Source organism: Peromyscus leucopus, chromosome 17, assembly GCF_004664715.2.
Source record: "Peromyscus leucopus breed LL Stock chromosome 17, UCI_PerLeu_2.1, whole genome shotgun sequence".
Lineage (NCBI taxonomy): Eukaryota > Metazoa > Chordata > Mammalia > Rodentia > Cricetidae > Peromyscus > Peromyscus leucopus.
The window spans coordinates 4,064,462-4,080,965 of NC_051077.1; the positions used below are offsets into that span (position 1 = coordinate 4,064,462).

The 16,504-nt window shown below is 44.2% G+C and overlaps 1 protein-coding gene across 2 annotated transcripts in view; it reads right to left on the reverse strand.

Annotated features, from left to right (window-relative positions):
- Erich1 (glutamate rich 1) overlaps positions 1 to 16,504 on the reverse strand; it is a 71,923-nt gene that overhangs the window by 36,085 nt on the left and 19,334 nt on the right. For both annotated transcript variants that reach the window (XM_028881226.2, XM_028881225.2), the window contains exons 2-3: positions 14,618 to 14,764; positions 5,168 to 5,302 (exon numbers count right to left, since the gene is read on the reverse strand). In XM_028881226.2, coding sequence (XP_028737059.1) covers positions 5,168 to 5,302; positions 14,618 to 14,764 — 282 coding nt within the window. The remainder of the gene's footprint in view (positions 1 to 5,167; positions 5,303 to 14,617; positions 14,765 to 16,504) is intronic.

Below are 16,504 nucleotides of genomic sequence, written 5' to 3' on the forward strand. Positions count from 1 at the left end.
ATGAGAGTCAGAAACTGAGCCATCAGTATTCAGCAGTGAAAGGTGGATTTCTCAAAACGCTAATGTGACACAAGGTTGACATTTTCTTACTGGGAGGAGTAGTTAGACAACACGGATCTACACAGTATAAATCAGTGACAGAGAACACAAGAAATGTACAAAAGAGACAGGAAGAGCTATTTCTCCAGTACATACCCAGTCTGGTTGACGAGCAGCCATCTAGATAGAAGTCATGGCGTCATGCTGAGTGCTATACCAAGTGTGAGCAGGTCAAGGCTGACATGTGGCAGGGGGGGGGAGGGGGGGGGAGGAACAAATACCACATGGCTGACACTCCAAAATGGGAGGGGAAGGAGTAGATTTTCAAACAAACACCATGAGGATCTTGGAGGAAGGAGTCCAAGGCTAGGGTCAGGCCAGGAGACCAACTCCCCACAACAGATACAACGTCTCCACATGAAATACGAGCACGTCACATCATTCTTGGAGTATGTTAGTTGCTCTGGCTCCAGATGATTTACAAGGTTTTCAACAGACCCGACCCTAACTGCTGAGAGTCTCATGTCTTCTGGCTGTCACTGTTGTGAGATCGTCAGACATGAGGTGAGCTTATTCAGAGACAAGACGCTCTTGGGATGGGAAGAGGTGGCTCTGGCCAGCCCGTTCCTATGGACATCTCTGCCTCAAGGGCAGTCTCGCCTGCCTGAGCACACGTATAAGCTGCCGGCACCTCTCTGTTGCTCAACTGAGAAATCCCGGTCTACCACCCACCCCCTTCCCATCATCTCATGCTGGAAGAGCATTGCCAAATCTGATGGCTCACACCGCAGAAGCACCTTCAAAACACCCCTGCATTTTCTCTGCCACTTGTTAAGTTCCTCATTCCCTCCCTGAGGAATGACCACCACAAATCTGGATCCTCCATCACTGGATTCTCGGGGAAGCATGTGGTGTTATGTGGTGCTTGAAAATCTGGCCCAAAATAACTCACTCCCTGCTTATCTGTCCCCACCCACGAGGTGGGTGTCTTCTTGGTACCTTTGTGTTAGGAGGTCCCAGTGGCCCGGCATCTATCTGCTGGCTCCACTGGTACTTCAGGACCAGCTCTGCGTCCACGCGCTCTGCCCTGCCTCTCTTATGCTGGCCCCCAGTACTTTTCCAGACAACTCAACCACTGTGGCAGCTGGCATAGGAACAGCCCCAACCACGACAAATGTCAGGATGACAAGGGCCCTACCTACTGCCTTCATCACAATGGGACCTGAGTGCAATCCCCAACACAGACTTCAAGAGGCATTTAATAGTTTATTCCTGGACAATACATGTGACACGAGAGAAGGCGGCGTGCATGTGTGTGTGTGTGTGTGTGTGTGTGTGTGTGTGTGTCTATGTTAGGGAGGAAGGGAACAGGCAAGTCAGGGGCATAAGGACAGCATGGGCGATAAAGGAGAACAGACTGTGTATGAAACGTCATGATGAAGCCCATTACTTTACATGTTAACTTAAGACTGATAATAAAACTGTAACATGAGAAAGAAAAGAAAAGAAAAAGGCATTTCATGAAGTGATTAGTCACAGGGAACCCTGCTTACTCTGTACTTCCAAAAAGGATAAGCTACAGCTCAGAAAACTCAACCTTTCCAATGCTCTAAGAAGAGTGTGACGGAGGGAGAGCTAACTACGAGAAAATGAAGGTCCCGGAAAATGACTCCTCCAGACTCCCAGAAGCCCCGAGTCCCAGGAAAGGGAGGTGAGTCTGGTGGCTGCACCCAAGCTGGAATCCTTACTTCTTGTGTCATTGTGCCCGCAGGACACTGAGTGAAGTCTTCAGCTGGGCCACAGCCAACAGTACCTACCACATCACCTCGTCTTCAGCTCTGTCGACCCCACGCTGCACTAAGCTGAGCTAGGTCCTTTAGCCTTCGTCCCTAATGCACGGCACCTCCTTAGGAATATGAGGAGTTCACATGTATTAACCGAAGCCAAGTGTGTGGGGTGCAGGATTTACTCACTCTCCCCCAGCCTGGTGCAATGCAGGCCAGGACTCCTAACACTCTTGCACTACGGAGGACAGGAACAGCCAACATGAGTAGACAGTGGGGATTCTTTTGTTTTCTCCAACCCCATCACTTCAAATACCGTTAAATGCTCATTTTACAGAATTTCTGATGAAAAACATAAATAAGTTGAAAGCAAAGAATCGAAACATTTGGGTGTGAGTTATAAGCATTCCAAGTTGAGATATCAACTTCCCAGCTGAGTTAGAGCCATGAGTTGTTCAAGGGCACCCTGAGAAACTGGGGCGATGCTCTTAGTTTGTGTTGACTCGTGAACAGACTACTAGGGCCTCTAGCAGGGATTTGTGTGTAAAGCAGGCAGCAGCAGTCTAGTCTCTGGCAGATCCTCTGCAGGCAGGGCCAGGCCTGGTGTCAGGACAGAGGTGGCATTTGGGTTAGGGAAGTGGAGGCCCCATCAGCGAACTGGCAGAGGGCTGGGCATGGTAGTACACCCCTACAATCCTAGCTACTGGAGAGTCTGGGGAGAGAGGTTGTGAGTTTGACACTAGATTGGGTGAAAAGCAAGACTCTCCCACAAACAAACAAACAAACAAACAAACAACAACAACAACAACAGGAGAAGAAGTTTGGGACTCAGGGTCCCGGCCTGCTCTACCACCCATGTCCCTGGCCCCCTTGCTCCAGGGCAGGTGTGATCTTCACCATACTCCCCATCTACAACAAAGGTGACTCTATTTACCCTACAGGAGACAGGAAGGAAGCAGAGAAGAAAACAAATAGCAGAAATACCTGGACTAACAACTAAATGTCACTTGTAATAGCTAGTCAAGCTTCCGTAACACCATAAACTTCGTCTAACTGCCATTGTAGTTTCAACGGAACGAACCCTAATGCCCGGATGTCAGAACTCAACTCGACCTTGTTTTCGCTAGGCTACACCAGTTTCCAGCATCCTGCCTGCAGGAGGTGGCAACAGCTGTAGGCCACAGGAAGAAGGTAACTATTTAAGGGCCCAGGGACACTCATCACACAGAAAAACCTTTGTAGAAAGACTTACTTGCCAATTTGGCACCAGCGTGTTTCACCCTAGAATAGTCTCAACCATCAGCCTAGAAGGATGGACTGCATGGTCATAGCAAAGGGAGGCCTTCTTGATTGACACAGTTCCCGGCATTAGGCCGCCCTCGAAAATATCAGCAATGGAGTCAACTGAATACATGAGAGTAAACAACTATGTGCATCAGCAACTCCATTCAGCAGTACGTGAATGAACGTCGATTACGTAACAACAGCATCTGAGGGCCAAATGTATATAAAAATATGTGAGAAAAAAACTGTACACAACATCCCAAAAATGACAGCAAACTATACAGAGATGCGTGAGAGTTAAACGCACCAGAGTTGGTGAGAGCTAACGCTCGCTATACAATGATATGTGAATGAGAACTAAATGTATACAGTGACATGGTGACAGCCAGCTACACCACAGCACACTGAGAGCCAACTCGATGCAATGGTGTCTGAGTGAGTGTCACCTGGGTATAAAAGCACAGGTAAGCAGCAGCACCTGGATCAACCACACAGAATAAAACAACTGTACGTGGAGGCATGGGAGTGAATGAACTGTACACAGGGGTGCACAAATGAGAGACAACTGCACTACCAGCACATGAATGAGCCCAACACACTTTCTGATAATTAATATTTCAAACATTCCCATCAGGGCTTGACTATATATTATTTCTAAGTTATTCCAACTCTGGTTTTACAGTTTCTGATTTTTTAATTAAAAAGAACCAGAAAGACCAATGTGTTAGGAAAACACAATTTCTTGATAATCAAATTAACTAAGATTAGAGCACAGACTTTCTTTATACTTGATAGGAATCATCCCAGGGTGAGTGGGAGAATCTCTATTCAAAGATTATAAGTTTCTCTTTTAAAAGTTTTCAAACTGAATATTCAAAGGGAACACCAACCATCTTGATGGTAAGATTAAAAACAACATTTGGAAACACCAGTACTTCCACATCAATAATGAACTGCGTAGTACTGGAATACCCTCTTTCAATAAGACATTCAACAATAAATACAATTATAATAGGCTAATCTTTTCCCAAAAGAGATACAGGACATGGTAATTCCTTCACTTTATAATTTTTAGAAAATTTGAAAAGCTTAGAAAAGCATGGCAAAAATTCTACTAAACCAAGTATTAGCACTGTGATGTATTTAATTCCAGATTGCTCATGCATTACTCAATATGCTCATAAACCTGCCAAGCTTTAACTCTCTGTCCCAAGTTCTCTTCTGTTATTACAAGCTTGTAACCTTTTTTTTTTTTATTTTTTTTAATTTTTTTATTTTTGGTGAGTTCAGACTTTTTATTTAATTTTTATTTTTTTGGTTTTTCGAGACAGGGTTTTTCCATGTAGTTTTTGGTGCCTGTCCTGGAGCTCACTCTGTAGCCCAGGCTGGCCTCAAACTCACAGAGATCCGCCTGGCTCTGGCTCTGCCTCCCGAGTGCTGGGATTAAAGTCGTGCTCCACGGCTGCTTGGCCAGACTTTTATTTTTTATTATTTTTTAAAATTTTTATTAAAAATTTTTTTTTATTCATTTTACGTATCAACCACAGATCCCCTTTTCATCCCTCCTCCCACTCCCCCCACCCCCACCTACTCACCCCTCATCCCCTCCGCCAAAAGGGTAAGTTCTCCCATGGGGGCACAGGAAAGCCTGGTACATTTAGTTGAGGCAAGACTCAGCCCCTCCCCTCTGCCTCAAGGGTGAGCCAGGTGTCTGACCACAGGTAATGGGATCCAGAAAGCTGGTTCATGCACCAGGGATAGATCCTGATCACACTGCCAGGGGCCCCTCAAACAGACCCAGCTACACAACTGTCTCCCACATGCAGAGGGTCTAGTCCAGTCCCATGCAGGTTCCACAGCTGTCGGTCTATGGTTTATGCGCTCCTATGAGCTTGGTTCAGCTGTTTCAGCCTACTACATGATTGGTTACCCAATGCTATGCTTACCCATATCCATCAAATTGTAAGTTTAAAAGCTAATTTGCAAGATTGGAAAATGGCGTAATACTAGAAAATGACGATGGAAACAATACTCAGTTTTCCTCTGCCCAGACTTTGTACCTTCTGTGTCGCCACCACTGGAAGCATTTTCAGAGTTCGCACAGCTGGAAGGTTCCGGCAAACTAGGAATATACCCTGGAGGAGGCAAACTCACAGTGTAGAGCCGACGTTCAGGCTGGGTCTTAATGTCACCATCTGCAGAGAAAGGGGCGCGGCGTGCACTAGTAAATATTATGTAACACAAGCAGACAGTTATTTGGCTTGATCACATTAGCGCTGTTTCTCCAATAAAATTCAGTGAAGACAAGAAATCAAGTAACTCAATAAAACCGAATCACTGTCATAAACACTACATTTAAAAAGCCAAGTATTTTGTCAGTAAAGCAAGTTAGCTATATGACCAGTTGTGACAAGTGGACCATCTACAATTACTTAAATTCACATTAAGTTAGTAAAAATGTAAACCTGTGAGTTTTTGTAAGATGATATGAACATAACTAACTCGGAATGTGAAAAATATAAACAGTACAAACAACATATTTGTTATTATCATAACATGAACCTTCTGACATTTTTGTACCTTGTTTCCCCTGAATTTTGTCTCCATGTTTTCTCTGTAACACATGCAGAGAATGTAGATACATTCTAAAACACACACCCACAAATCTACAGACACATACATGTATACCAAGACACAACCATGTATAGACACAAACGTAGACACCCTCTCAGATCAACATGTGCACACAGACACTCTAAGTCACAAGTACCTGCAGATACACAGACATGTAGAATTCAGACAGTGATTAAAAGATCCATTATACATATAATATCCTTCTGACATCACACAATACATAATTCACATGGATTATGTGTATTACATGAGAATTTAAAATTGAGTATAATATCATAAAATAATACAGCACAGTGTATAGGGTTTTAGCCAGCATACTCTTTTAATAGTACAAAATATTCTATGCTATGGACAAATTATAATTGATCTTTTGATTACTGTCCTGAAAATCTGTGTGTGGGAGGTGGCTTTGAAATAGTCACTGTCATGAACAGTGGCTACGGCCATCTGCATCGGTCACTTTCTTCACTTCTGTAATCAAGTACCTGACGAGTATCTGAAGCAAGAAGTATTTATTTTGGCTCACAGTTAAAGGGGTTAGTCTGTTATGGCTGGAAAGCGGGAGAAGTAGCTCATGGCCATGGAAGCAGGAAAATAAGGCTACCTGTGCACTTCTCCATGGAGCAAGAAGCAGAAACGACACAATGAGAAACAAGGCTACAGACTTCAAGGCCTGCTCTCCAGAGATCTACTTCCTCCAGCTAGCCCAACCTCGCAAAGCTTCTACAGGGTCCCCAACAGTGCCATCAGGTGATGAACCTGTATCAGACACCTGAATGGCAATTCCACCCTGCTCTGCATCCCTTTGTGGGCTTGGCCATTTCGTTTCTTCTGACAAATTCTTGGAAATGTAATTGCTGATTTGAAAAGTCTGAACCTTTCGCTGTGTTTTCATATTTACAAACCAGATAAGGGATCTTCTCTCCCACACTCTTCAATATTTCCTTTCAGTCCTCTTAAGTTTTGTCTTTTCATTTATAACATGTTAAAGTGACTCTCATATACACGGCAAACACAAATGGATACTCCCGTTAGTCTTTCACAGAATAACTAACATTTTATTTTAAACCAACAACTACCAATTTATTTTAAACTAACAGATCAAGACAGAACAAAATAACATAGTGAAGATGTGCTTTTAAGACATTTAAACACAAAAAAACATGAAACCTTCTCAAATTCCTCTGCCATCAATATATTCCACTCTCTGGAGGGTAAGTATTCAGAATGTTGCCAGAATTCTGGTTCTTCTGTTAATTTGATTCACACAGTTGATTAATTACTACGCCATTCCCTGCTAGAATCAAGGGCAGATGGAGATATGCTTCTATGTATACTAATCCTATCGTGGAACATCAACATTTGATCATTTTTCACAGGGTATTTTTGGAAGCTTTTAACCACTAAATCTTTCTTAATAAGAAAGTTAAACAGAACTTAGAAATGTCATTGTTCACTTAAATTATTGGATTGGATATAGAAAGTATTATGGAAGTGAAGCGTGAGATGAGTCACACAATGAAAAATAGCGACACATCGAAGAACAGATTTGGAAGTGGAACGTGCCAGGAGATAGTCCTCCTCTGGTTGGAAACCACACACTAACTCTACAGATGGTTTTAAGCCGCAAATGATAACACCGCCATAGCCAGGGATGTCCAGGAGAGGCGGGAAGCTATGACCTGGGCCTCGGTTTGCTCAGACCACCTATAACAACAGTGTTTGGTTTCAATTTTCTATACGTTTTCTCACTCAAACGCCCCTTTTGTGGGGCGGAAGCAAGGACAAGATGGGTTACAGTTTACGGCATGGCCAGTGGACACTTCTTTCTACACCCCATCATCTTCATGAGGTACAGCATGTGCTGCTTCTATGAGCACAGCTCCCCGGACTGTTGGTCTCCCCAAGAGAGGACTGAAGGCACGGGAAGGCAAGTGGGCATCTCCTCTCTGCTAATGAAAGCCATCAGCTCCCGTATCTCTAATAACACACAGGGGAGGCTGGTGAGGTTGGCAATCCCTAAGCAGAAGGAATGCACTGAGCAGCTCTATGTACTCGTGGGATACCGCCAGGACGGATCCTCACGTGGAGCCACACCCACTTTTCCTTTTCTTCCCGGCTGTGGATTGGTAGAAGTCCTTGCGTGTCTATGCCCACAGAACATGGCTCCTTTGACTCCCCTCTTGTCTTGGCACCCAGAAAAACCACAGTGCTGGTGACTAGAGAGCCCTCACCTCTTCTGAGTGACTCCTCAGCAGCTAATGTCTAATCAGAAACTCCCCAAAGCCACCTGGACCCAGACCAAGCGTGGGCCCAGGCATCCTGCTGTCCTTGGTGCTGCCCATAACCACCGCTGCTCCCCTCTCTCTAGTGGCCCTTACTTCTGCCTCAACATGAAAATGAACCAAGGAGTTCTGCAGGCATTTACCAACATTACACACAGGAAGAGAGGCCAAAATGCCTTTGGTCATATCGCTGTACCGTCCAATCTGCCCCTGGCCACGGCCGCCTCCATCCAGAGTTAGTTATTGCTCTAGTGGCTCTCCTCTTTTCTCCGTGAGAATCGCTGTTGCAGCTACAGTGGCTTATACACCTCGTGAAACATATGAAGATTATTTTATCTCTTTATTATAGTCAACACTTGGTCATATCACTAAAATTTTTAAACCAATTTCTATATTCACTGCTATTCCCCATCATCTCGGCCTCCTGATGTAGGCTGAATTTTTTTTTTTTGCTGAAGCATACAGGATGTTCTTTTGATAGGCATGCGGTTGGGAAAATGCCTAAGTGATGCAGGTCTGAAAATATCTTCACGTGTTCCCTTCTGCAAGATGTCACACTACATTTACATTGTAGGGGGCACCATGCCACAGTTCAGGAGGACACATGTGAGCCTGGTAAGTCCCCTCCTACTCTGACCTCTTGGGTCCTTTCCAGGAAAGCAACGGATGTTGCCATGTGCTGTGGGTTTCTGCAAGGCTATTGGTGAACATGCAAACTGAAAGAACAACACGCTACTCCTGCCTCAGCCTCTGCAGTGGATCTGATGGGAAACTTTGTCTCTTGATTTCCACCCGATTAACACACCCTGGCTCTCGTTCCAGTGGACCACCTAGGGCCTTGCATGCCTTTTGAAGAGTGCAATCTCCCAGGGAACAGTGTGCCACAAATTATTTAATCAGCCTTCCACCCCATTCCTGCCCCAGGGCTGGCGAGAAGGCTTATTAGTAGGTAAAAGTGCTTTTGCTAAACCTGGCAACCTGAGTTCAATCCCAGAACACACGCAGTGGGCAGAACTGGCTTCTGTACGTTGTCCTCTGACCGCTACAAGCACACTGTGGTACATGAACACACTCCCTCTGCCCATGAAAACATGAATAAATGTAAAAAAGGTTTGAACTAAGCCCTCAATGTGAAGATTTAGACTTCTAATCTCTCTTTATTGTGAGCAATGTCACAGCTAATAACTCAGAGCGTGCCAATCTTAGTACACAGGAGTTAGTTCACAGGGGAACTGGCTAGACGGAGAACTTCTGGGCCCAGGTGGGTGTATTTGGAGCTGACCGTATTTTCTGTCTGCCTTTAGTCGTGACAGCCAGGCTTGGAAGCCTGACAAAGGACATGGATTTATGACTCCACGACAACAGGGCAGATGAAAAGGGGATTACAAGTCACTTTTAATTTGTGTCTCTCTCCTCAGTAGAAGCCAAGCACTCTCTTTGGTGTTGAGAGAGTTGCCTATTTGTTTTGTGAAACGCCAATAACCCTGTTTTGTCCACTTTTCTCTGAGGTATTGACCTTTTATTTTTCCACTAACACATGAGGGTTTTATATATTAAATAAATGAATTCTTTATCCATTCTATCAGCTGCCACTGTCTTCTTAGTTCACTATTTGTTTTCTGACTTCACACGTGGCAAGTTGGCATGTATACTTCTGAGTCTTATCAAGTATAATCAACAATTTTATGACCCTGGGCCATGTGTATAACTTTATAGGGAAAGAATTCTCCTATGTTGTCTTGAGTACTTCCTTATTTTCATGTTCAGTTTTAAATTCTGTATGCTTCTAGAACTCAGTTAGTTCATTTTTCCTTAGCTATGCAGGTGGTCTCAACAAAACAAAAAAAAAAAAATCACAACTCCCTGACTCACCAGGCCCACTGTGCTCTGTGGATTAGAGTTCCAGCAGAGCATGGTGCTCTGACATCCGAGTGTCCCTATAGCTGAGTGTCCATCGCCTCAGCCATCCCAGGCAGATGGAGAGTGCTGGACACACTGCTAGCATGACAGGAGACAGAAATTTTAATTTAAACTAAATGAAGTTTCAACTTAAACATCTGAATGGAGGCAAAGGCTGAAGTCAGTACTTAACCACCCTGAACAAAAGTAAGGCTAGAGTGGCATGTCACTTCACTGGGGGAGGGTCTGTCTGTCTCACACTCTCGTCTTGTCTGTCTACACTGCTCTTCCTTCTTCACGCTGTACACCATGTTCTTTATAACCATTACGTCTGCACGCTGGTTCTTCAGCTGAGACCGTCCTCACAATGTCCCTTCCCTGTAGTCTGCTGCTGGACCTCAGTGTGTACTATATTTCAAATGCACCTCTGTGGCTGCCTCCTGCATTATGCTATATCTTCAATTTCCTCTTTGCAGAAACTATGGAAATATTTGTAGCCAATCATACTCTGGGCACAGTTTTATTGCATTTTTTTTTCATATTTTCTATTACTTATTCACAGGTTTGATCATGTCCCCCAGTAAAGTGTGAGCTTAAGTTTGGCAGAATGTGTCTGTTTTGCTATTCTGTAATTTACAATCATCATAAATATGTTTATAAGAGAAAGTGTTGCCTGATTGGTAATTCCTAGTGTTGCTTCTGTAACATAGTGATGGTATCCAGACTCTGATCCATGGAGCTCTACAGCTCTACCAAAACTGCTCAGAATTTATAAATCCAGGAACTATAGCACCATTTTGGGCAGGAAAAAGCATTTGCTGGGCCCAACATGATTTTAAGCACTAACATCACTGTGAGGTTAGGATAGGACTCATCATGACTAGCCATGTAGTGTGAGTCCCAGTTTTCCCATTCCTGGAGTAAGTGTCTCCCTGAAAAAGCTGTTGGAGAACTGGATCACGGGCACACCAGTGGCTCATCAGCATAGAGAGCACTGTAGACACAGGCCAGGACCAAGGACAGCACCTTGGATAAACATCAGCTCCCTTAGGCTGGAGTCAGCACCAAGGACAGCATCCCTATGCTGGAGGTTGCACCAGGGACCAAATTAACCCACTACAAACAATACAAAGTGTTAACAGTGCCCTCAGGAGGTCACTGGCAATGACAGCAGAGTACAGGAATACATGGGGAGGGGGGAACTCTGTCTTCTTCTGTGGCTGCTGCCAGCTCACACTTGGTGTCCCTTCGTCTTCTAGCTGCTTGCACTCCCCCAGACAAATTCACGTGCCATTTACTGAATGAAGTAGTTTTTCCAGGAAAGGCCATAAGGATCAGGATAGTCAAGACTTCTACAACACAGACCCGAACTTCTGAAGATGCAGAAATGAGAGTGTACACTGACCTTCTGAGCAAGGTGACCTGATCCAATGTAGCAACGGAAGATGGACATACTACCCCGTGGGAGACTCTGAGAGGTGTTAGCGCTTACATGACTGTGACTTAATGCAATTCCAGGGGGGATTCCTAAACCCCAAGTGATACGTTTTCATGCATATTTCTATAGGAGAATGAAATGCTTACATGTATCCTGTGGTTACTTTTCCAACAGAGTCATCCTTAATGTGACGCTCAAAGAGCTTATTATAACATTCTTCTAAATGAACATACTGCATTTAATTTCTTCACTTACTATTCATGTTAATGGCAGGCAGGATTATCAGGGATTATTCAAGAAAAATTTAAAACCAGTTTTGGGTTTTCCCTCATGCTGTGGGATGGTCTGTATGTCAAATGTGTGCTCTGATTGGTCAATAAATAAAACACTGATTGGCCAGTGGCCAGGCAGGAAGTATAGGCAGGACTAACAGAGAGGAGAATTGAGAGAACAGGAAGGTGGAAGGAGACACTGCCAGCCGCCACCAGGACAAGCAGCATGTGAAGATGCCAGTAAGCCACGAGCCACGTGGCAACATATAGATTTATAGAAATGGATTAATTTAAGATATAAGAACAGTTAGCAAGAAGCCTGTTTGTAAGCAATGTAAGCCTCTGTGTTTACTTGGTTGGGTCTGAGCAGCTGTGGGGCTGGTGGGTGACAGAGATTTGTCCCGACTGTGGGCCAGGCAGGAAAACTCTAGCTACACCCTCATGTAAATATTTTTGAGTCCTTAAAACAGTTTTGGCTAGCATCCCTCCTTGCACACATATACAGATCATTGCACACCGCCCTTAAGACACTTCCACAGTCTTCCCCATACTTCCACCCTTACCACTGCCCTTCCTTCTGGAGAGCCCTCTTTTGCTTTCATATCACACACTATACACATGTGTGCAATTAAATATACCTTTGCATGGGATAAAACATGCAATATCATGCCTCTCTCCCCCCGCATCACCTTCTTTTGTATTTCTCTAGTGGCTGAGGACCAGGCTATTGTACCTTAAAAAACAATAATAACAATGAAAATTGAAAATGTTATAGCAAGCGTGGCCATTAGTCAAGGAAAAGAGTAAACATTTCCCACAGTTCCTTCAATAAAACGGCCACGATTAAAACTCAATAGAATATTTAAAACTTGAATTTGCTCACATGGTTGGAATGCATTTCTCTGCTATCCAGCGATATCCACTCACATACTAAACAGCCTGACTTTAATGCATGAAGAGCATTTCATCCTATGAATATACCACAGAGAACCAATTTCAAATGTTAAGTACTCAGTTTTATAACTTGAAGCTCCAATGAGAGTAGCCTGATAGTTTTCTCCCCCCCTCCCACATCTCAGAGAATGAAGGAAAGTTGGCTCAGGCTCCCAATTACAAGACCCATGATAGTCAAAAAACGCCTACAAGATGCAAACACCTCCAGGCAACACTTTCTCATCATCTGCCCTGTCCCTGGCTACGGAAGCTGTTCCTCCCTTGTGCTGTGTCAGTGCAGATGCTGATCATCACTTATCCCACACTGAAGCGTTGTGTGATTTTAACGGGCCGTTGTGGAGTAGGTGTCGGATCATGTCCTGCTCAGCCTCTGAAGAGTTGTGTGATTTTAATGGGCAGCTGTGGAGTAGGTGTCAGATCATGTCCTGCTCAGACATTGCCTTTATGGTTTCCTAGTCCTCTCCTGCATCTTGTTAAATTGTCCTAACCATTAAAAAAAAATTGTGTCCCTACCAAGATTCACACCCTCAGCCACTCCAAGTATACCACTGAAGTGGGAAACCACTTCCAGTTCAGAGGTTCCCATGACTACAGGCCAGAATGAGGTATGCAGAATGTGGTCTGACAGAACATGAAACATGACTGATAGTCTGGGCATGAGCAATGCATTCAAAAGACCATGATGACCAACCTAGACTACAGTACCAGCTACCCGCCATAGTTAAGGGAGAAAGGAAAACTTTCCATGATACAAACAACCTTAAAAAAATTACATCCCACAGACCAAACCTAAAGAAAACACAGGAAGCAGTATTTTGGGCTGAAGAGAGAATGACTATAACCAAGAAGGTGTAGAAAGAAAAAAATGAAACTATAATTACTAACACACAAACAACACTGTGTTAGCTGTGTCCGTGAGCACGTGTAACCACAGTCGTCTAATGCTTGACAAAGATGTCCAAACCATGTACTGGGGAAGACAGCATTTTCAGCTAACGGTGCTGGGAAAACTGGGTGTCCACACTCGGAAGACCAAAATTAGCCTGGAATCTATCCTCTTGTACAAACACTAACTCCAAATAGATCAAAGACCTAATGTGAAACCTGAAACAATGAAGTTGGCAGAAGAAAACAGCACAATACAGGACATGGGCAGAGCAGAGGGTTCTCTGATAGGACCCCATTTGCCTAGGAATTAAGCCAACAATTGACAAGTGGGGCTTCATAAAACTAAAATGCTTCTGTGCAGCTAAAGAAATAATTGAATGAAGAAGCTCGCAAAATGGTAATCTTTCCCAGCTACATATCTGACAGAGGATGAATATCCAGAATGTACAAAGGACTCAAGAAACAAAGAATCAAAGAGACAAATGGCCCCATAAAAAATGAGCTTTGGATCTAAACAGAGAATTCTCAATAGAAGAAATAAAAATGGCTTGAAAACACCTCAAAAAATGTTCATCATCCCTAACAATAAGGGAAATGCAAATCAAAACAATTCTGAGATTTCATCTTACTCAAGTCACACTGGCCAAGATCAACAGAACAACAGACAATGAATGCTGGCGAGGATACAGGGAGAAGGGAACCTTCATTCACTGTCGGCGCAAGCAAATGAAATGTGACCTTCAGATGAACTTCTATGTTGCCTGTAAGATTCTGCTGGGTATATACAGCTGTGAAGAACAAACAGATGCAGAGGAACCAACATGAGAGAATAAAGAAAGGAACCACCAGACTGCGTGTGAATTCATTCCGTTCCTACAAAGGCCCTCATGTAAAAGCCCTAGGTTTCTCTCTGAGCCCTGTCCTGCAGTCTTGGAGCCAGCTTCCTGGGCTGTTGCAGGCAACAGTGTACGGACTAAGCAGGCTGTGTTTATATACTCAGACAGTATGTGTAGAGAATAGGGCTGTCCCCACAAACTGCTGTCAAGACTTGAAGTGTGGTCTCCACAGAAGCCCCGGGCTAAGGGGATATACACCTAATGTTAAGTTAGGGAAACACTGATACCTGTAATCCGCCCTTACCTGTCGGCCTATGATCATGCGTGTGCTGTACCGCCTCAGGGGTCACATTCTTGGGTGGTGTCTCCAAGGCAGGAGTCTGAGGTGTCCCCTTATCTCCGCCACTTGAAACATTAGGAAAAAGTCTCTTCAGCACTTTTTCAGTAAACACTACAAAGGCAACAGATTAACATAGAAATGATTTACTATATTTACTTAAGTTACATACAGCTTTCATTCAAAACAAAGGCATCCTTACTACCCCAAAGCCAAGCGACTGGCTCCAACACTGGCCACTAGCCCTCAGAAAATCCCTAGGCACATACTCTCAGGCCACTGTGCTGACACGACTTGGCAGGCGCCCTCCCAGACCCCATGCTTCAAATGGACTTCCATGGCCTCTGCCCCTCAAATGACCCCCACTGCTCAGGGGATGATCCACTTTTGTGTTTGTTGGCCTTCTCGAGGCACAGACTTGCAGATAGGGAAGGATCCTAGGCCTGTCAGAGATGAAGAGCACTCAGGGGTCTACCTGTTACTGCACCTGCAGGGAGGCACCTGTGTTACGTGACCCTGCTTTTCCCTGATGGGGGTCGGCCTTGCACTGCATTTCTCCTACACTGAGTACAGTCAATGAGCCACCACCCAGTAGAATTGACACTTGTTCCAGAAACCAGCTAGGCCGGACAGTCCACGCGCAGGTGGGACATCTCCTGTAGTCTGAGGTGTGACAGAGCAGTTATGAGGAGACCAACAGGGCATGGAAGGGCAATACACTCTCCAACATCTCTCCCCTTTGAACCGGCTGACAAGTATCACTGTACAGCTCTAACAGCTTTAGCGTGAGTGTGGAAATTCTTCACTTGGTTTTAGCTTGCACTCTTACGATGCATCTTAGAACTTCAGATGGGCAGTGGAAGGTGTAGACTCAAAACACATGAGGACAGGGATCTGCAGTGTGAACTATGAGAACAAATACCCAGAGTGGCTGGGAGATGGAGATTTCCTTGGTTGCACGCAAAAACACTCTTCAACATTCCATCACACTCTCAAAGAAATTGTGCTGAGGAAACCCTTGAGAGTGTATTTCAGTGGTAGCAAATATAATTTTTTTTTAAAGGTACTTGCTATTCTTTTTCTCTTTTAGAAGTCTCTGTTTCAGGTTTAACATTGAGATCTTTGATCAGTTTGGAATTGATTTGTGTGCAGGGTGAGAACAAAGGACCACATTTCATTCTTCTACATGTAAACATCCTGTCTTCCCCACACTGTTAAAGATGCTGTTTTTTTCCCTGGAAGTGTATTTTTGGCATCTCTATCAAACATCAGGTGGCTGCACTTAGATCTGGGTCCTTAACTCTATTCCCTTGGTCGGTGTGTCTGTTTCTGTGCAGGTATCACGGTGCTCTGCCACTGAGACTCAGTGGTGTTAAAATTGGGACTGGTGACATCTCCAGCAGTTGCTCTTAGTGTTCAAGGTTGTTTTCGCTATCAGGGTCTCTTGTGTTTCCATGTGAATTTAAGATTTTTTTTTCCAATTTCTGTTTGGAATTGTATTAGAATTTTAATAGATTGCATTGAATTTGTAGGCCGCTTTTGATAGGAAGCCATTTTCATAATATTAATCCTACCAATGCATGTGCACGGAGGTCTCTCCACCCGCTGGTGTCTTCAATTGCGTCTTCAGTGTTTTAAAGTTTTCAGTGTGTGAGTCTTCCACTTTCTTGGTTTGTTTTACACCATGTAATCTCCCTTCCTCCCTCCTTCTCTTTCCCTCCCTCACCTCGTGTGTGTGTGTGTGTGTGTGTGTGTGTGTGTGTGTGTGTGTGTGTGTGTGTTGTTTATTTTTAGGGAACAGAACTGTTTCTCTGATTTCTTTCTCAGTCTGTTTGTCTTGCTCTATGGGAAAGC